Consider the following 22,341-nt stretch of genomic DNA (forward strand, 5'->3'; position numbering starts at 1 on the left):
TTTTCACTAGCAGGGCGGTGAAGCACTGGAATGGGTTATCTAGGGAGGTGGTGGAATCTCCTTCCTTAGAGGTTTTTAAGGTCAGGCTTGACAAAGCCCTGGCTGGGATGATTTAGTTGGGGATTGGTCCTGCTTTGAGCAGGGGGTTGGACTAGATGCCCTCCTGACATCCCTTCCAACCCTAATATTCTATGACTAGAAGGAGGACAAGATAGCAATGTGACAGACATTTGGGTAAAATGTTCCATGCCTAGCGGCAGGATGCAGGAATTGTGAAAGTGTGTGTGGGAGAAGTGAATAAATGATTGAGCAAGGCTAGCTTCCTTGACCAAATAGAGTGAAGGGGATTGGATCTATTTGATTAGATGTGAGAGTGAATAAACAAGAGGGTCAGAGGTGGGAAGACCCCCTGAATGTAAAAGTTTGAATCTGATGTGGTGGAGAAAAGGAAGCCAGTGAAGGGACACAAAGAGGGAGGCGATGATCAGGAAGATGATCTTAGCAGCTGCATTTTGAATGACTTGAGAGGGAAAAGTGAATGTCAGGAAAGCCAGAGAGGAGGAAGTTGAGTAATCAAGACAAGAGATGGGGAGGCTCTGGGTGAGCATTTTATCTGGGTGAACACACACTGGATATGATGAAGGGGTTAGCAGAGGAGTGCAGGCGAAAAACCTCAGCGCCAGCGCCACAGGAGAAGGAAAAGAGGGTGATGAGTAAGAGAGGGATACACACTTTAATCTAATCTAGAATAATTCATTAAGACAATTTCAAGTGGAAATTAAAGGGAGCATGTCAAAGTAGATGCATAATACCAGGCTGCAATGCAGTAATTAGCCAGAGCAGAGGTAGAGTGGTAGTCAGGAGTGCTTTGCAATTAAGAGTGGGAGGCCCAGATATGAAAATGAGTTGAAGCTTCTAGGCTCAGGGAGATTAGAGTGCATTATGAAAAGAGTGTGTTTAGTCTCCAGGGGACATGAAATTTAAACCAACCCAGACATAGTGAGTACAGGGAAAGAACACTATCTACAGGTCAGTGCTGAGGCCTGGGAGGCAGAAGATCTGGGGTTCTCTTCCCAGTTCTGCTATTGACCTGTCATTTAACCTCTATACTTGCCTACCCCCATTCCAGGGCCATGACACTTAATTAATTAAGGTATGCAATGTCCATTGAGATGACAAGTGCTATAGAAGTGCAAAGTATCATCATCATTAGAGCCATGGGAAACCCATGTTTCATCCCTGCTCTGTCACAGACATCCTGAGTGACCTTGAACAAATCACTTAGCCTCTCTGTACCTGGGGATAATAGCATTTCCCTACCCACAGGTTGTGAGGATAAAGACATTAATGATTGTGAGGCACTCAGACACTGCAGTGATGGGGGACCAGCTAAGTACCAGAGACAGAGAGATCCTGTACTGCCCCTTGTCATACAGCTCATGGACACCACCGCTGTTTGATTGCTGTCCCAGCTGCATATGATGAGGTAGCAAAATGCTGAACCCTAGCAAGATAAGGGGAGAGCTGGGATGGATTGGGAGGGAAGGAATGTGAAGCATAATCAAAGGAATGAAGGAAAGTCGTGAAATGAACATGTCACTTGAAAGAAAAAGTACTAACAACAAACTCTTTTTTCTGTATATTGAGCCAGTCCCCTCTTCTTTTGTTCTAACCTATATTCACTTTCTTTCCCCCTCCGTTCTGTATTTTGTAGGTTTTGTTAGCTATGACAATCCAGTCTCTGCGCAAGCTGCTATCCAGGCTATGAACGGCTTTCAGATTGGCATGAAACGCTTGAAGGTTCAGCTGAAACGCTCCAAAAACGACAGCAAACCTTACTGATCTTAACCCCAGATGCTCACTGCTCTTGTTTTAGCTTTCTTAGGGTAAGTCCCATGAGCAAACCTGCCCTTCTGCGGGGGGGGAGGGGGGCTAAGGAAGAACATATTGCCAACCTTCACCAAGAGACAATTATTTTTACAGTTATGGCTTCCATTTCCCCACTCACCACAAGTAAACTTGGCTGCTGTTTCCAGGCCAAGTAATTACTGAGTTGTGTTACTGTATTTTATTTTGCGACATAATTTATCTCCGTTTTTTTTCTTTTCTTTTTTTTTTAAGAAATGATATCTTAAGAATTAAAAGCGACAAAAAAAAAGTGCAATTTAACTCTGTGAACCCTGGTGCCATTAGCACACTTAGGGGAAATAAAAGCTGTTTTGTTTGTATGGACCCAATCTTATCAGGGTGGCACCAGCAGTTTATAGGTTAAACATAATGGTCTTATGCCAGCAGAAGCACTTATTGTGAGACAATGACAACAAAAAGTCTTTCCACTACATCGGTTTGTTTTTTAAAATGATTTTTAGTTTTGGTTTTTGGTTTGTTTTTTTAGGGGTTCAAATCAACATAACATTCTATTAGTCTGATATTACAGTGGTCGTCTTTATATTTCACTTTTTTTTTAAGTTTTCTTTAGTTTTTTGGAAAGGAATAATGTAAAAAAGATTGAGATCTGTTTCTAAAGCTACAGGGTTTAAAATAAAAATAAAATAAAATAAAATGAGTGACGATACTTGATGTTTCTTGAGAGATAAATTTAATAATAATAAATAAATAAAAAAGAAAGCCACAGGCCTGTAAATTTTATTTGTAAAAAGCATTTCTATTTTTATACAAAATTTTTACTGCCTCAGAAATAATGGAAGTTATTTATTGCCTATTGTTAACTTATTGGATACCTAAAGAGCAGCTCTCTATGCTAGCTAGATCCTTTGAAGTAGTCTCTAGAGTAATTGTGCCAAGAATGGGCGCTTTTTCACCGTTGAACCCTACACCCTTTACAGTTCATGCTTTTATCCTGTTGTTTGTACTTGTCTGGTTATTTTGTTTGTAGTTTCCATTTTCTAGTTTAAAGTTCAGTTGTCTGACTTTTTTCTTCTCCCTTCCCCTTATGTTACATTTGTTGAAAATGGTTCTTTCTTCTCTCCTCCCCCCCCCAAAGATGAATCCATCTTCTCTAACTCTTTTCAGATGGATTCTTTTGGGGTTCCATTGTGCTGTTGTTGATGAGTATTGTAAGTTAATGCAAATTATGTGAATGGCTCATAGACTCTAATGATGAAAGATTTGCATTAGTTTTCTCCTGCACCCATAAAAGTGATTTTGTTTCTGCTGCATAGATTCTATGTAACTTTTTTCCTCTTCCTTGTTTTTTCCCTAGACATCTCCATGCTCGTTAGTTCATCGTTTGCCTAGCATGTCCCTGTGGCGTCTTAAAAAAAAAAAAAAAAAAGTTTCATCGTCCCGTCATTGTTTCTGATGTCTTTCTGACCTCACATCATATTTGGTTCTCCTACTGACCTTTGATCTAGTTTGACCTTTGAAATTTGCATGTGACCTCATCTAGCTATGAATTCTGGGAAGTCAATGTGAAAAAACATTGCTGCATTCATGCAAGACTGAAATTTATTATTAGACAAATTAATGATAGGGTTTAAAACAAAAAAAAAACAAAAACAAAAAAAAACCTGTGGCAAAAATGTTTTTGCTTGCTTTCTTTTTTTTTCTTTTTTTCTTTTTTTTTTTCCTTTTCCAAAAATAAATAAATAAATAAAATAACAGACTTGAAAGTATTATACAGGGATTGGCATTCTGCCTGGTCACTGGTGACAATAGCAATATGTGTCCAGAGGCACAGAATGTTGGTTTCTAACAGACTACTTCCAAAACAGTTTGAGAAAAAAAACTGTCTGATTTTAAGTCTCTAGAGGTCTGTAATAGTTTTTACATTTTTCAGGCAGTGTAAAGTTTTTTGATAAGGCCATTTTAGGTGGCTCACTTTCTCATTAAAATATATATATAGAACCACTTTTTGTAGATTAGTATAAGAAAATATTTACCCTGTTTTAGGGCAAATGCTACCTATTTGTGTCACCTTTTGCTGAACTGACTCACAGTTAGACAATCCATGGTTTAATGCACATGAAATTACCTATATTTTATACTGTTTCAATGTACAGGAGAAAGGTTACTGTAAACTGTGTTACGTTGGTGCTTCTGTGAATTAAGTTGTGGTTTCATCATGAGTCTTATGGTCTTAAGTGTTCTGTGTTTATAAAAGACAAGTTTGAAATTGGTTTACTTGAACAACAACAACAACAAAAAAATGAGTTTTAAAAAAAGTTGTTTGCTTAAAAAAAAAAAAAAATTTCATGTGAAAAGTTAAAAACTATTCCAGAATAAGTTTGTGTTGGCTTGTGACGCATTGATGTCATTTTTTTATTGTGGACAATTTAGATGTGTTTGTGTTCAGCAAAATGTGATCGGTTTTTCTTTTAAAGAAAAAAAATCAGTGAAAATATAGTGCCAAATTCCAAAGGTACTTTCTTCCTAGAGCTTCAGTGTGTTTCTTGTGTGAAGTAATTTGATAACATGGGTATTTTATTATGTGTTTTGTATAAATCCCTAATATTTAAAGAAAAAAAAAGAGGTTAAAAAGTTTGTTAACTTGCTATCCTGTGGTCTTGTTGCCTGAAATTGTTATTGTTTGTTATTTCTCTTTGATGTTTTTTGTAAAACATTGTATAAGTGCCCATGTTTCACTTTTTTAACCACTCTGCACATCAATGCTGTGAAAGCAAACCTCACAATGTATTTTCTTCATAATGTATGGAAACCTCTAAGGTGAGAAAGTTTTGAACTTTTAACCCTTTCCACCCAGAGCTGTCTTGAGTGTTAATACCTTTTATACATTCACCATTTTGCTGTTTATTTTTATATATATATCTATATATATAAATATATATATATACTTAGTTTTTTGTGGTTTATTTAATACATGGTTGAAATCAGAAAAATGCACAGGGCAGATCTGAAGGACAAAAAATTATTTTACTGCTGTCTAAATTTCTTCTGTATCTATAACTAAAATTATTTAAAACCGTAATTAACTTGTGGTTTTCCTTTTTAGATTTTGGGTTTTTTTGTCTTTTCTTAAAGAGCTTTTAATATGCTGCTGGAATATGCTATTCAGTATTAATAAAATAAAATAAAATAAAATAAACAATTCTTAATTATCTATTGTGTGAGCCGCTCCTAGATTGGAGTGGTTATTCCACCATTTGAAAACATTGAGGAGAAAAAACAATATTTTTGTAATTAAATAAATGAACTTTTGCTTAAATCAGATGCACTAGATCTTCCTGGGTGAAAATTCAATGTGTACTGCAGTTAAACTACTTTTTATGGATAAAGTTTACATATGCTGTAAAGCTTGGTGTTATCTGCCATTATTTGTATTGACAATATATGGGCCCAATCCTACAGACACTCACCCAAGTAACTTTACTTGCGCCAGTAGTCAATGAGAATATGTATGTGACTTAAGTGGTTGTTTGCTGGATTGAGCCCTATGTACGGAACCCGAAAAGAGATGCTGGTAGCCTTTTCACTGCCTTTTAAATTTGACTGGATTGCATGTCTACAGCACCAGTAGCCACCAGTGACCAAATTCGGTTCTTTACTACTGGAAAATAGAATCCATTGCCAATTCAATGCATGTGAGCAGCAGTACCTGCTTCTGATAACTAAGTGCCATATCTTCTTCCATTATCTATTCCTATTTGGTTATATTCAGAGCCTCTAAAATTAAAAATGAAGCCCTATATGAACAGCATAAAGACACAGGTGGTGCACTCTGTCTCTCGTCCTCAACTTTGCTTAAATGCTCGTTTATGTAGAAGCCCTGGGATGGAAAGGACTAGCCTCTAGTGATGCAAAAAAGTTTCCTCTTTATAGCACATGCACTTATAACTAAATGATCTATATTATTCTCACATGTTTTTACTACTGCTGAGGCCTTCCTGCACCCTTTGAGGGCTATTTTGTAATTCTTGCAGCAATTTTGCTTATTCAAAGTATCATCACACATGATATTATATATATGCACCTATATATATATAATATGAGAATATAATCTGATTTTTTTTTCTGTTTCACTAATTCTTCTCATTTTATCCACCATATAAATTTCCAGCGGTTTTTCAATGCAGCCGCCCCAGTGCGAACTGCAGGTTTAGAGCCCAGTTAAAGTGTTAGCGTTAATCTCCTAGAATCCCAGCTGCTGTAAACTGGCAGAGCTTCATAGACTTCAGAAGACATCCCCCCTCACCCCCATGAGTTACACCAACCGAGGATCTGGCCCAGCATTTTTAGCAGGGAATGTTTCAGTGTTTCCAGGTGACAACTGTGGGTCATTGGGGGAAAAGTTTGCCTTTATTAATAATAATAATAATAATAATAATAAAGCTTATATCTCCTTAGAGACAAATTATCTCCCAGTTCCCTTTCAAAATATTGAAAGGAAAAAAGCTGCAAGGATGCAAAGAGCCTAATAAGAAAGGAAGAAAAACAAGGGAAATTGCTTTCCAAAATTCTAATCAAAAGAACTAACTAGTAGTTTTTCAAACAAATTAGCTAATTGCAATGAAGTGGCAGTCCTCAAATGACTAATAAGTTCATCTTTCTTTCACCATAGGGGTTATAGTTCCTTGGCTTGTGCTACTCTGAAATCATATTACTGTTTCTGTTTTTATTATCTTAAGTGCTAATTAACAAAAGGAAAAAAAACCTGTAGTTTCATTACCTTTTGGATAATGTCATACAAAAAAACTATGTATTTGTGTTTTGGGTTTGGGTTTTGGGTTTATTTTTTTTCGTGCTGTGAGAATTGTTGTTTGTAGATTAACAATACTATTATTTTGTTTAGAATTACCAACTAATTTTTAAGTATTGTCTGAGAAAAGCCAAAGTTAATGCAACTTAGTGGAAACTGTAAGACCATTTGAGTATTGTTTCTGTTTTATTGATGCATTTGGATTTTGTTGTTTGATGGAATTTGAGCCAAAAAAAAAAAAGCAGGCTTTCCTATTTCTACAACTTGATTGTACTTATGCATTTTGTACCAGTGGAACTTTTTATACTGGAGATTAAAAATCAAATGGAATTTTTTGTGGCTTACTCTTGTGGGCCCCCTGACCATGACTGATTTTCGAGTTTGATTTCTGGTTGGTAGAAAGAGAGTTGGTTTTGTTTAGAGAATTAAAAACTTTGGCTTGCTATCTTTTTTTCCTTTTGCTTATATCTAGTGTTTAGAATTTTGTCTTTTTAAAAAAAAAAGCGGTAAGTTTCACTTTTTATTCTGTATTGTGCAGTTACACAATAAGATAATTAGAATTAGGAGTACTCGGTCACTTTACGTGGATAAATGTATTAGTTACAACTTTAGGGGTTTGCTTTTTTGCTGTTTAGATCAAAGTTTTTTCTGATTCTTCTGTCCTCATTGTGAACATAACCGTGTAGTTGAAACAGTCAGACTTATTTTTGTAATGTATGTTATTGTGTGATGCAGTTTTTTGCTTCTGTCTCCAATATTAAACCATTTTCCTAATACTTGTCTCTCTCTTCGTGTGTTGTATTGTTGGTGGTCATTATGTGTTGGTAATACATCTACACACCTCACTGTTTCACGTCCCTGTTTTTTTTTATTTTTTCCTATTTGTTGTGTACAAAAGATACAGTCGATTCCACCTAAGTGAATATCTGATTGGGGGGGTGAAAGAGGACTTGCACACTTAAGCTGTCTTTGGTTTATTTTACATTTTTTCCCCTCTCCTAGTGGTTTTGTCACTTTGATAATCTGAGCAGGATATCATTTTAAATAACTGCCTGCAAAGTCATATTAAAGGTGGCTTTTGTTAGTCTTCTGACCACAAAAGCTGATACACACAAACACACACAAACAGAGAAATGTGAGGCTATGTGAAAAGTTTTTTTGCTTTGCTGTTTCAATCAGTCTGGAAGAAGTGGATTACAGAGATCAACTCAAGTGCTATTTTTTTTTTAAAAATGGCTGTGCTACTGCTTTGCAGAGGCATCTGAAACATACAAGAAACGGAGGCTATAGCCCTGGGATTTCTTCCAAACTGTACAGTAATCTGGTGGCATCTGGTGTTCATCAAAGACTCCTTAAAAACTAATCACAATTTAACTAGAGCTATCACAGACTGAGAAAAATCTACCAGGTGAACGAGCTTGTTATATATAGTATATGTATAGCTATAAAAACATAAATAAAGCTAAGTGAACCCAGGCAGAGCTTTTAACTACTAAAGCCAATAGAAGTAAAACATTTTCCCCAAGAGCGCAAATGGGCTGTTTTTTCCTTGGGTGCTTACAAAGTGGATCTTTCTCAGCACTGCATATTAAAACATCAAATCTCCATGCAAAAAAAGAAATATGGTAGCAGGGGGCAGGGGTTGGCTCACAAGAATCACTCCACTGTCCCTTGGACTGGTGTCCAATAGAATCAAATAAAATCTGCAAAGGAAAATAAATGCTGTCATGGTTCGCAAAGTCTCTCTTCACTCTTTTGTCTGATCACAGATATAAAACTTTAACATTTGGAGAGTAAAATAATCCCACAGGATGGGGAAAAAGCACTCCAAAGTGTTCTGTGGAACTCAAGCCATATTCCCCCATCCTCTTCCCTTTGTCCCACTCTCTCTCTGATGCTCAGGAATCGAAGACCACTTTAAAGTGCTCTTATGAGACCCAAACAACACTCCTCCCTCTTGTATCCTCTTTTTCGGTCTCTCTGATGCTCTGGCTTTGGCTCACACACACACAAACACGCCCGAAACTAACATCCTATTCAGAAGGTCATGGCGTACTGAGTGTTTCCTTAAGGTTTTGGCAGCTATGTTGGCTCCTGTGCTTGGAACAGTTTTGAAATTTTCTGGCTCATGAGTTGGCCTCGTTTTGCTTTTCATTTATTTGTCTTTCTCATTGTTTTTCTTTCTTCTGTGAGCATAAAAGGCAAGTGGGGCATGAGTTCTGGAGCCCCAAGCAAGCTGAAGTTGTCATCTACAGGCTTCATTGTCAGAGTTCAAATTTCTAGCAAACACCTCCTATGCGGCTCTGCTTTTAAGCTAAAATTACAGGGGCCTGTAGGGGACAATCTTGCTCTGGGAGCAGAAGGAGGCTCTGGGTGACCTAATAGGCGTTTTACATCTCTTGAGTCTATGATGCTGATTCTGATAACATTTATAGCAGTGATTTCTACTGAGTAACTCCTGATTTACACCAGTGTGTGATCAGAATTGACGCCTATGTTTTTAAGTCATTGTAGGTGGTTCTTTTGAAACTCATAAGTTTGTTGGTAGGGAAGATCAAGTTGAGTTCAAGATCTTTTCTTCTGAACACAATTTAATTAAAAAGATCCAATGTTACAGTTAAAAAAAAAACGCACCTCATGAGGACAAAAATCCCTAGTTCTTTACCAAAAAAAAAAAAAATCCACCAACCATGGGGGGATATGAGTTGTGTAAAGCCATGCAGCTGTACAGTTTGTCCTGCTTAAATGCATGCTTTTAATTTCAATTAAGTCAGGCACCTTGCAGTGTTAGCAAAATGTCTCTTTGTTAGCTGTATGTGTATCACCATGGGAAATTACCAAACTGTCACAAGACTTGCTGATGAAAAAATACCCCGCCAGAGTATGTGTGCCTTTGCCCAGTTTGGTTCTTAGGTATTAGGCTAGGGGAAAACAATTTAACCAACAAAATGTACTGCGAATCATTCCTGATAAGTGAATAAAGCATTGTGCCCAAGCAATCAGATTATTCACTTATCAGGAATCGACTGTACTACTAGCTCGCTTGACTGTTTTTGTTCCTCATCTCTGTTGTAGTTTCACTATTTTGCCGTGTTCTGTTTTTCCTCTCTCATGCTCTAGCAAAATCACTGGGAGTATCCCTTCGTGTGACCATGAAACATGCTATTGAGTGAAAAAATTATATCGTAACAAAATCTATGCACTTGCTATCAGGAACACAATACTGGATGTGTCTTATATATATTGAACTATAATAGTAATCGATTTCTTAAATAAAGCTTAAGAAAGGATTCTGTTGTCTGTAACATTTTATGAGCATTAAAAGAAAAAAAAAGTGTTTCTAGGGTTTGTTTTTTGTTTTATTAAATCTCACTGGATACACAGTTTAAAGCTACCTAGGCAAACTGATTGTATGGAATACTTAATCTTTCCTTAGTAATTGAGAGCCTAAGAAAAGTAGGTTCCTGGAATCGGGGAAAATCATATCCCCACTGAGATTTGCAGCAAAAAAAATCAAAAGTCAGCACTTTCCAACACTGTTATCAAGATATGGTTGTTGCAATATTAAGACTATATCAAAGAAAATAGAATATTGTTCTCAGTAGCTACGGACTTCAGAGAACAGTTAAAGTGTAAGATTCCTTCCATATACTTAATAAATCTATTATGTTTCTGAATGTGATCTCTTTTCTTCTCTATAATTCTATAGAATATGCTTAGAATTAAAAAAAACATACACAAGTAAATAGAAAACATATAAGCAATGCTCTACTGGTTGATATGTCTTTTGAGAAAGAAATAAAGCTTGGCATATATATATATATTGCTGCATTCAAGCCTTAGAAAAGCAATAAAAGAAATATTTTATCATCAAAGATGACGGGTAAATTTTCAAAGCATTCTGTGGAATTGTAGCTGTGTGGCTCGCATGGATTTTAATGGGAGTCTCACAACTAAAACCCTGCAAAATGCTTTGAGAAGTGTATTTGCTGAGGTAGTAGATTTGGCATGAAGACATAAAGTTGAAACAGTCCCTCCACCTGGACACCTATATTTATGGAAATGTCTAGACTTGTTCTGATTAGTAAACTTAACAACAGTCTCAGCTTTTATGCAGGATAAAGCCAGGAGCATGTTCGTTTTAACTGAATTACTCAGTTCATTTTACATCCACCAGTATCATTATCAAAATCCTGGCAACCTAATAGTTTGCTAATCACCTAGGATCATTTTCTAGGTGGAAACTAAGTTAAGAAGCGACATCCAGTGCCCAGGCCTTTGGGGAAGGGACCATGAGTGAAATCCTGGCCCCACTGAAGTCAATGGGCGTTGACGTCAATGAGATCAGGACTGCGCCCCATGTCTTTATGTTTGCACAACACTCAGCAAGGTGAGCCTGAGGGGGCTTCGTGGGCACTGATGTAGTATCAATATTAAATTCCATGCAAACGTTACACAAAGAGAACATTAAAGGTGCATAGACAAGCAGTCAAAAGTTAGGAAATGCCAGATTTAAAGTTGCCCATGCAACCTGAATCCTGCCCCCTCGTGCCTGTGCATTATGATACAGTCTTTGACTACATGATCACATATTATTTTTTCCACAGGACTTCTGCCTCATTCAGTGCACAGAACAGACCTAGTCTGGGGATGAATCAGGGTTGTGTAATAAAAGAGATTGTTATAGGACTCCTCACTTCATTTGTTGTGGCAGTTGGAAGGTCTGACAGGAGTGAGGCAGGGGACTGCAGGAAGAACAAGGATGGTCTCATGGTTAATGCAGTTGAATGCTGCCCTGCAGAATTAGATTCTCTCTCTGCCTCTGCCACAGAGTTCTTGTGTGATGTTGGGCAAGTCACTTAAACCAAACGTTTACCAAGTGGTCACTAATTGTGTGTGCCTCATTTTCTGGATATACTACTTGAAACCCCAGGGTCTGATTTTGCAGAAGTGCTGACCATTCACAGCTGCACCTGAAGTCAATAGGATCTGTGCTTTGAACATATAAAGTGCTATCTCCCCCTCCAATCTTGCTGTTCAAGTCTCAGTCTGCCTCCACCTCACATCAAGTCCTAGGCTCCATGCCCAGCCTGTCCCTGTTCCCAAGCCGTGCTCCTCGTCCAATCTGCCTCTCTCCTCCCCTCAGTGACTCTCCTAGATTTGCTCTCTGGGCCCCTCATCCAAACTCATTCTCCCCTCTGCCCCCTTCCTTGGCCCCTTCTCCTAGTCTTTTGGCCCAACCAGTCCCAGTTTCTTCTCTCCAGCTCCTCATCCGATCTCCGTGTCTCCCCTCGATGAACTGGCTACCAGTCTTCTCCCCTTCACTCCCAGATCCCAGTCCCTCACCCTTGCCCCTCCTCTAGTCCCAGGTTCACCAGACCTGTTGGCTCAGTCTACTTCTTTCCCAGCTCCTGGTCCAGCTTTTGTCCCGACGTATTTGAATCAGACTGCGTTCTCCTCAGTACTGTCTACGGGCTGGGGCGGGGGGGCAGTAAGAACACCGGAGGGGTAGGGTCCCTGTTCTCAGTTTCAGTGCCCATCCCCCCAAGTCATGAGTAGCCATTTCAGGGAAGTTCTGGCCTTTGCTCCTGAAGCTCTGGATGGTGAGGGGATGGTGACTGAGCAATCTGGTCAGCACAGTGAGCTGTGAAAAGCTCAAGCATGCTCAGTGAGGACACAATCTTCAGAGCTTTTAGCTGTGAAGCTTTAGCAAGTCTCTACTGAGCATGAAAGGCTGGTAACTTGGTCAGATTTGGACAGATTTTCTTGGGGATGGCAAAAGGGCGCATGGCTGATACAAAGGCCATGTTTCAAGTCCCTGCTCCAAAGCATGTGTGCACTAGAACTGTTCAAAGAAAAGGTTGCCAGACATTTTTTTTCATAGGCAAAACAAAGCAGTTTTCCCTAGCCTCATTCTCAGAAACAGCTGAAGTACTTTGGCTGACATTTTCCAAAAAATTTCAGCCTGAGGCGCGTATGCACAGCATGGAAAATTTTAGCCCAAACATTAAAGTCTGGCAAAGTGACAAGCAGCTGAAGACAGGGTCTTACAATGGGAATTGTCAGGCAACCTGAATAATAGGTGGTGCTACCAGCTCTGCCTAAACCGTGATTACCCCATGTTTATATTCCCTCTGATTTTTCTCATCAACATACTTTTTTTTCCCCCACTAACGGGATCTGGAAAGTTGCAGTCATTTTCTGAATCATTTGCCCACTGTTAATAGCTGAATTGTTTTACATGAATGCTAATATTTCCTTCTCACACATATCTATATCCCTCAGCTAAATCAGCAGTAAAATTAACACTTCTGGGATACATTTCTAGATCAATTAGCAGGGATTTATGCACCCAAGCCCCATTAGCATTAATGGAAGTATGCTCTTTAGCATAAACAAGTTGGTTATAGGTCTGGTGGACCTTGTAATAGAAACAAACAGGCATCCAACTGACATTGTTGCCTTTTGAAAGAAATACTTTAGAGAGTGCTGTCCTAGTCTGAGCTTGCTGCTGTTGGGAATACCTTCAGGTACAGCATATGAGTAAATTGCTGGTGAAACATGGGAGATCAACTTGGAGAGACTGGACCCTTTGATTAACTTTTAGTGCAAAGGTTTGTTGGTATTTTTGCTGAGACCAAAATAGATTTTTCTCAGTCTTTCGCTTCAACATGCAGTGGACAACACTGGTAATTTCTGATTACCAGAACACAGCCCGATTAACACACTGTGGGTAAAATTTCAAAAGCACCTCAGTCAGTTTTACTCTCTAGCACACATTGCATACTGTAAAGCAGCAAGGGCCTTATGCTCCAATGGCAAAGGTCTGTGCTTTGGTGATGAAAGTCTGGGGTTCAACGCCTACCAGTGCCTTGGGATGGTGAATGTTGCATATGCTTTGTTCAGATTTTCCATGAATCCTTCCACTATATAGACAGTTGCTAGTCACGTATCTTAAAACACTGGAAGCAGCTCAGATACTATAGTGTTGTGTAGTACAAGAGCCTGAATCAAATATTGGCTTGGGTCAGCACTTCATCTCCTTTAAAAGCATTTACAAGTCACTTTGTTGTTGGGACAGATGGCTATATCTGATTTCATGTTAAACAGCTGAACTTTCATGTGATTTCTCTGAGGGGAATGCACATTTATAAATCAACAGGGGTAGGCAGACCACAAAGGTTTCATTTACCCTAGTCTGGATAAGCACACCCCTAACTTAATGACATCAGATAAATTTCTAATGGTGCTGTTTAAAGGATCCATTCCTTTAAAGCAGGCTGTGGAAAAACAGTGACCCTTCCTGGGGGGCTGGAGAATGTGCAGGTATATAATACATGTTGGAAAAGAGCATCATTTCGAAAACAGAAGAAACCTGAGTCATACACACTGAGCTGAAACCAGTTGCATGCTCTTGAGGCAATGTCCCCAAATGCTAGCCACATTAAACGTGCAAACCAGCCGCTGAGAGCCTTGGTGGTTAATAAAGCACAAAGAGCCTGGGCATATGACCTCAGCTGAGAAGAAACTGACTGCTTGTCTAATGAGAGAATTGGCTGCAACACAGCCTCCATCATGAGAGACTGACAAGATAAGCAGCCTTGTAAGTTGCGAGTCAGAAGATGTAGCAAATATGCTAGACTTGCCACAAGCTTGTTAACCTGGCTAGCAATATTAGTTCGAATCTAAAAAGACTGGCAGTGTTTCTTGCTAACCTGTTCCTCATTAAGTCCAGCTGATGTTTGGAACAGATGATGGCTACTTTGAGGAAAAATTACTTTCAGACAGAGAGCGAAAGAGCCAGACCAATCTTCTGAGTGCAGGAAAAACTGAAACAATGGAGTGATCATGCTCTAAGAACTGAGTCCGAGAGGAGCTGTAGCTCCATACCCTAGCTGTCTGCTCTGAATGCGCGTCCTGCGTTTAGGAGGAGATTAATGATCAGCAAGAGGTCAAATGTGGGCAAATAGCAGCAGTGTGTACAGGAGTCTGGGAGGAAAAGCTGCCCTTGTAGTAAAGGTGCCAGTCTGCAACTCAGGCGACGTTCATTCCTTTCCCAGCTCTGCCACACACTTCCTGTAACACCTCGGACAGGTCACAAAGGCCCAGGGCCTCAAAGATATTAGGCACCTACGGGGTTAGGTGGAAGCTGAGCAGTGATGCCTAAAGTCCCCACCAGGTGACATTTGCAAAGCCACTTAAGCCTTGAGGCTACCCTGCAGCTAATGAGCTCAGCATCCTAATTCAAATCAAAGCCCCCAAACTGGGAGTCTCACAAGCAGAGCTCAGTCCCATAGGTGTGCTCAGAGCACACCTGATAGCTGCAACAGAAGAGCCAGCTGCAGGCCACTGATAAGCTGGGGAACAGCACAGCACCCATATAAAAGGGAGCCATTAGGGAAATATACAGCAAGCATGAGAGCAGTATAACATGTGAGCAAGAGCAATAGAAAGACAGAACCATGATTTCAGCTGCTAGGAGATGGGCTACCTAAGTGGCTGATCAAGCTTAGGGGCTTAACTCTAGGAAAAGGTTCACAGCTAATGATCACAAGCACGGATCAGACAGGTACACCAGGTCAGCTACTTAGCACACCTCCTTTCCTGGCCATTTGGTCCCTAGCCTCTCCTGGCTAGTTTAGTTGGCTCCCCAGCCAGCTGATTGGCTTCAGGAAATGACTTCCTTAGGCACCTACATCTCCCCATCCATTGTGGGTGGAGCCTAACGCAAGGCTAAGGATTCCACTAGGTAGCAGGCCACCTAGGGGACTAGGCATTGCAAAACTGAGAGGGTGAAACACGCAAGTGCCTTTGAGCAGTGGTTCTCAACAAGGGGTGTGTGCGCCCTCGGGGATACACAGTGGTCTTCCGGGGCGGAGGGGCTAGTTTTACAACAGGCTACATAAAAAGCACTGGCAAAAGTCAGTACAAACTAAAATTTCATATGAACAATGATGTGGTTAGACTGCTCCATATACTACACACTGCAGTATTTTATAATTACGTGGGAAAGATGAGAACATCAGTAACAGTGCTGTGACATTTTTAGGTCTGATTTTATAAGCAAGTAGTTTTTAAGTGAGGTGAAACTTGAGTACACACGACGAATCAGCGTCCTGAACAGAGTACAGTGCCTGGAAAGGTTGAGAGCCGCTGCCTTTGAGGCTCTGGGCCTTAATCGCTTAGACCTGGGCTACACTTAAATGTAGGTCAATGTAGCAACTATGTCAGTTAATGGTATGAAAACTCCACAACCCCGAGCACTGGAGCTATGCCAAACTAATCCCTTACCCCTAATGTAGCTGCCACTACGTCAGCAGCCGAATGTTGTTGGGGGAAGTGGTGTTCCTAAACGCGGTCCATCGGGACAGGCGGCATCTATGCTATGGGCTTATACTGGCATAGCTAAGGCAACATAACTATCCCAGGGTAGTGTATCCCTGTAGTGTAGACATACTATTAATGTCCCAGCTGTAGACTGGAGCTAGCACCACTTCCTTACCTCATAGGAGTGCTGTGAAGATAAATGTATCCATGGATGTGAGATGCTTAACTACTCTAGTTACAGGGGACATAACAATAGATGGACAGGGAGATATTGCAGCCAAACAGAAAAAGCAGTTGCCCTCACTAACCAGGCGACAGGGACGAGGCTTTCTCCCTGGCAGTTCACTTATACAGCCATCACATCACAAAAAATGGCCTCTCTCGCTCTTATGCTATGTCTATATGTAATGCGGATGGACGCAGCTTGTCGGCGGGCAGAATCAAACCTGAGAACTCTGGAGCTCAGTGCATGAGCGAAAAGCCAACTGACTCTTAGCTAAAGCTGCAGAGCAGAGTCATTTTTTTTCTCTCTCTCTCTGTGGTTTTGGTGCCACTAGATGGGCCAAAACACCACACCCAGGAGGGGTGTGGGCACAGGTGAAAGTAAGCTGGTACACCCCCGGTGTGGCGTACAAGCACGAGCCGGTGCATCCTACCAGGGTGGCCAGGCTTCCCCTGGCGGCAATTTAAAGGGCCTGGGGCTCCCAGCAGCAGCTGGCGCTCCAGGCCCTTTAAATTACCACCAGATCCCCACTGCTGGAGCACTGGGGTAGCGGCAGCTACTGCCTCTACTGCCCTGGGCCCTTTAAATAGCCGCCGGAGCCCTGCCGCCACTACCCCTGGGCTCCGGGGCTAGTTAAAGGACCAGGGCAGTAGGCGCAGGGGAGCCTCAGGTCCTTTAAATAGCCGCCGGAGCCCTGCTGCTGCTGCTACCCCAGCGGGGGAGGGCACTCATCGGTACAGGGCAGCCTGGGCTGGCTCTGAGCGCCTCCCCCCCCCCCATCCCCACTCCTTCCGGGGGCCAGAGCCGGCCCCAACCTAGCCCCATACCGGTAAGGCCCTATTTCTACTTTCACTCCTGTGTGTGGGTTACATATAGAGTGCAGACTCTGCCAGCACCGCTAACCCAGCTAGAAAGAGCAGCGGCTCTGGTGAGGCACTGCTTAGGCAAGGAAAGCTATGCCAAGGCTTTAGAATAGACACCCTAGATGGCTCTGTACACGCTCAAGCAGAGCCTATTTTCAGTAGTCCCACTGCCGCCACATACTCATGTCCCTGCTCATTGTCTCAAGGTCTGCCCTGAGGGGGCTGTCCTCCATTTCGCCAAGGCTCCTTCCTGGAGGCTGAACCCACCCCACCCTTCCCTGGTCCCTTCTCCACGATCCTCCCCTACCAGAACCAATGGTTCTCCCCACACACACACCCCGCCCTGCAGCTGCTTTCCACCACGCTGTGCCTCTTCAGTTTCCCCAGCCCCCCAGTATGTATCCACCGATCCAGTTTCCCAGTTGAGGCTGTTCCCACACATTCTCCCAGGGCCCCCTCTCAACTGTCCCCCCCATCCCTCTCCGCTCTCATACCTGACCCACTGTCTAGGAGGAGGAGGAGGAGGTGGGGGCTCAGGATCTTTGGTTCAGTCAGCTCAGCCCCATCCTCAGCTAATTGGGCAGCCGCTTCTCTGCACTTAGCGCTGCGGGTAGGGGTAGGCGTGGGCTCAGAGGACACAGGGAGGTGAGGCCTCCACAGCGCCCGCTACTGCCATTGTCAGAGAGCAGCCCCAAGGTACAGGACGTTGCAGTGCAGCTGCCACCTCTCCTCCGCAATGCTCATCCCAACAGTGGTGGGGAGGGAGTCCTGAGTGTGCTAAGCAGCACCCCCAGACCCTCTTGCACCGCCACCTAAGCCCCCACACCCCAGGGGCTACAGTCACAAAGGGGACTTAGGCTCAGCACCACACTCGCTAGCATCCAGGCTCCCTAGCTAATGCATGGAGCTAGGTAGCTAATTCACAAAAGCCAAGTCAATGGGGCATGCCAAGGGGGTGGGGGGGTCTAAGCCCTGCCACTTGGAGAGCTAGGCATCTAACTCTGGGCTGGATGGAGCGACTATCTGCCACTTGAACTTTACAGCTGTGACCCCTCCCCTCTTCTAGACTTTAGACACCTAAGCCAGGTCAGTCTTTTCTCCCAAGAAACTGAGCAGGAGCTGGTAGGAGCAATCCCCTCTAGAGGGTTAGAGCCCCTGTGGGATGTGGAATCCCTGGGTTCAAGACTTCACTTTGCTTGATTGATTTGCCCCGGATCTTACAGGTGAGTAGCCTCAGCACAGTGCTGTTGGGCACCCTTAGTTCTCCTATTGATGCTGTACCATGTTGTAGAAAATACTTTAAAGTTCATTGCAGCAGGGACTGGCCCCAAGTCATGCTGGCTTTCTGGCCGAATGAATATGTCATTATTTTATACAAACTGGATTGGTGTCAACAGGAGGGATCCACACTCCCAGAAGCCCCAAGGTCAGTGCCAGGTTTACAATGGCACCAGTGGTTCCAGGCCCATGCTCAGAAGGGGCCCCGGCCTGCTCTGCTTGCACTGCGCCCTGAGACCCCACTGGCTCCCCGTGCCCACCACTGGCTCCTCTTGGCCTGTCTGCCAGCTGGCCATGGGCTCCTCTCCGCTCCCTGGCCCCACCCCCTGCTTCTCTCTGCCCCCTGGCCAGACCCCAGTGCACCTCCGGCTCTGGGCAGTCTCTGCTTCAAACCACCTGTGGGGGCCCCCACCTGTTTCCCTGGAGCTGAGCTGCCTGGGACTGGTGCAGAAGCCTGGCCAGGCTCAGCCAGGTGTGTGTTGGGGGGGAAACAGTGTGGAGGGCTTGGCTGGGCCCCTCCAGGAAAGTGAATCTTGAGGGACCCTCGCCAGTTCCTGGCCTGGCTGATTGCACCACTCCTGAGGGGCCGGAGTGATTCCCGGCCCTGGGAGCAGCCCTGGCTGCACTGCCTGCTCAGCCCAACAGACACAGTCGCCTCCCAGAAGGGCCGGTGAGTGGGTCTGTGGGTAATTTGCTGGGGGGTGGTTCTGGGCTGTGAAGAGGTGTGTTGGGAGTGGGGGGGTTCTGTGGGGGGGTGCTGGGCAGTTGGGCTGTGAGCAAAGGTGGTGTTGTGCAGGGCGCTGTGTATTTGTGGGTGGGTCTGGGGGCCTCTGCCATAGGGAGTTGAGGGGGAGGGTGTTGGGGGGGGCTGTGTGGTGTGGCATGGGCCTGTCCCCAAGGGGAAGGGGCATGCTGGCAGCACAGCGCAGGGAGGCCACTGTGCATCCAGCAACGGCCAGTTTGTCAATAGTGCCCTCGCACTGGGTGGAGCAGGACTTCCCATTGCCAACGCCTGGGACTGACCTCCCTGCACCATGCTCCATTTCCTCCATGGGGCCCACAAATATGTTTGGCACCAGGCCCACAAAAAGTTAATCCGGCCCTGCCCAGGGAGAAGATGAGGGAACAAACTACATGTGATAGATACCTAGTCATGTTATTTAATGACATACTGAACGGAGCTCAGATACAGTGATGGATGCTGTCTTAGAACCTATGGAAAATAGATTAGACATTCAGATAGAGCTCTCTTTTGCTTATTCTTGATCCCTACTCTGTAGTCTACACGTATTTTAAACCAGCACAGGAGATTAATTATTTAGGGTGGTACGGGGGGATCTAAGCTAGGTTCAATGGGAAAGAATTAATAAAGAGAAAGTTGAGGCCGAAGAACAGGAAAATATTTCCCGATAATGAAATGTGTTAGACTGTGATGTTACCCTTAGGAGGCAGTGTTAGAAGTCCTAAACCTTAGGACTTTTGAAAATGGACTGCAGGGAACTGTCCTGCAGGGACTAGGAGAGATAACCCCAAAGTCCTGTTCCATCTCTAATTTCTAGGCCCAGTTGTGGGACACAACGTGTTACCAAGTTCCAAAGTGGGGAACACAGAGATTTAGTCATGCAGGAAACTTAAAATGCTGTGGGATTTTTTTCTCTCAGTGCAAACAACTCTGTCTGTAACCTCAGTTTTATAATTCTTTGCTTCTGATGTAATTAATTTTCAACAACAAAAATGAGAAGTCATCAAATTAGCACAGCAGGTACCTAACTTTGGGACTGAAATGAGCGACAGCCCTTGAAATGAGGTTATTTGAGAAGAATGCATCTATGATTCCTAATATTACTCTGAGAAATATCAGGAGGTTTCTTCTTTCCCTTGCTGTGCTGTCTCCTTTCATTACTGAATGTCCAATCACAAACCCATCTGCCATGCTACTGCAGCCTTTTATCTCAGTTTTCTTATCATTTGACCATTGCCTGCTCATGCTAAGAATGTTGCTATGTTTCCTAGGATACATCCAGGCTGCAAAAAGAGACCCATAACTGCCAGTCTCAAAGCCTGGGTCAATTGACTCAGGCACATGCTATAGGATAAAAATAGCAGTGTAGACATTTGGGCTCAGGCTGGAGCCTGGGCTCTGGGAACCACCCCCATCACTAGGTCTCCAGAGCCTGGGCTCCAGCATGAGCCCAAACGTCTACACTGCAGTGCGGGCTGAGGGATGTGCTGGCCACCCTTCCCGCAGCCCCCAGTAGCCTGGAGCGGCGAACCACAGCCAGTGGGAGTCGCGATCGGCCAAACCTGCGGACATGGTAGGTAAACAAATTGGCCCAGCCCACCAGGGGCTTTCCCTGAACAAGCAGCAGACCGGCTCTGAGAACCACTGGACTAGATGACCCTTGCAGTCCCTTCTAATCCTATGAGTCTATGAGTCTAACTCCTTGCAAAGATGCAGGATTTGTTGTGTCTTGTCCTGTGACACAGATTAATCTCTGTGACTGTGTCACGCTTGGTACTGATAGACATCCAGTACCCCCCTAGTAACACAGGGCCATGTACCACAGTCAGTATCCAAGGGTACAAGCTCCTGTGGTAAGTCTGGTTTGACACAGGAGACTATCAATGAAGACAACTTGGGAGGAACTGAGACAGTGGTGGATGCGTGGCATATCACCCATACAGAGGACATCTTGGTGGTCAGTAAAGGTACTGAGCAGACCATGGGAGTTGTAGGTACCACCTTTTTAGATGTAGAATGCTTAGACTCCTTCCCTGCGGTGTCCTGCTTCTGCAGGACAGAGGACGGTCTCAGTACCAAGGAATGTTTCGTGCCATCAGTCTTAGGGGAGCTCAGAGCCCCAGCCACAGGCCTCAGTCTGCAGCCTCAGTGGTACCTAGGGCAGGATGTGAGGTCACCAAGGCGGTCTTACTTTGAGGAGACTGAGGCTTTCTCAAAGTGGACTCTAGGAAGAGAATGAGACCACATTCAATGGGTCTTCCCTGTGTCTTCCATCATCCTCTTAGTTTGAATTCACTGGTCCACAATTATGGGAATTAAATAAGGCCTCACACCTCACAGTAGATCAGGTCACATTGATTGAACCAAAACATCTTGTTAGTAAACAGAACTGTCCATTTTTCCTTTTGTAAGTTTCATATCCTACGCAGAAATTATACATGCAGTTGCTGCTCATTGTGGTACAGTGATGGTTGGAGCTAACTATGTAACACATTATGGCTATAAACATACGTGCACCACAAACAGCAGCAAAGCTAGGACGTGGGCCTTAAGTTAAAGGAGAAACTCACTGAACTATGTACAATGAGCAGGGTGCTATTGTAATGGAGATAGGGGCTGCTGAGCCAATATTCTGTACAACAATCACACTCCCCTACTTCCTGCACCTCAGTTTAACTCTTTGCTGAAACACAGGCCAGGGTGCTGGCTTTTCAAGACTTTTCAGATTACACTGAGGTAAACTTCAGGGCTACCGTATGTAAAACCCTGATAAATAGATGTTAAGAGCTCCAAATCAATGTCAAAGAGTGAGTACCAGCTACTTCCTTATGAAAAAAACCCCAAGCATTGAATGCACATAGATAACATCATTGTAAATATTATAAAGCACAGTAAATTGTATTTGGTCTACTAAGACTAATTTAAACAAAGATATTAGACAGTAAATCTACTGGTGTGCCTTATACAGACTTCCCCCTTTGTTTCTCTTACATATAGTCAAATATACGGTTTCAACATAACATTTTTCTATACTTCAGCAAAACAGCATAACTTCAGCAAAACATATCCCCCTCTGGTCTTCTCTCAGAGATGGTTTCTCAGTCTTTATAGTGTGACCATAGTATGTCGTGTGTGTGTGTGTCACCTGGACTCTTCAGCGCTTGCAAAGAATGGGAGCATTTCATTCCTGTCAAACATTTCAGAACCCTGTCACTTAGCCAGCAGTCTGGTG

The 22,341-nt window shown here is 43.1% G+C and overlaps 1 protein-coding gene across 3 annotated transcripts in view; it reads left to right on the forward strand.

Annotated features, from left to right (window-relative positions):
• Positions 1 to 10,136, forward strand: part of CELF2 (CUGBP Elav-like family member 2) — a 451,780-nt gene extending 441,644 nt beyond the window's left edge. For all 3 annotated transcript variants that reach the window (XM_045029015.1, XM_045029013.1, XM_045029014.1), the window contains 2 exons: positions 1,715 to 1,886; positions 3,224 to 10,136. In XM_045029015.1, coding sequence (XP_044884950.1) covers positions 1,715 to 1,842 — 128 coding nt within the window. In that variant the 3' untranslated portion in view covers positions 1,843 to 1,886; positions 3,224 to 10,136. The remainder of the gene's footprint in view (positions 1 to 1,714; positions 1,887 to 3,223) is intronic.
• Positions 10,137 to 22,341: the final 12,205 nt, after the last annotated feature.

Source organism: Mauremys mutica, chromosome 1 (assembly GCF_020497125.1).
Source record: "Mauremys mutica isolate MM-2020 ecotype Southern chromosome 1, ASM2049712v1, whole genome shotgun sequence".
NCBI lineage: Eukaryota > Metazoa > Chordata > Testudines > Geoemydidae > Mauremys > Mauremys mutica.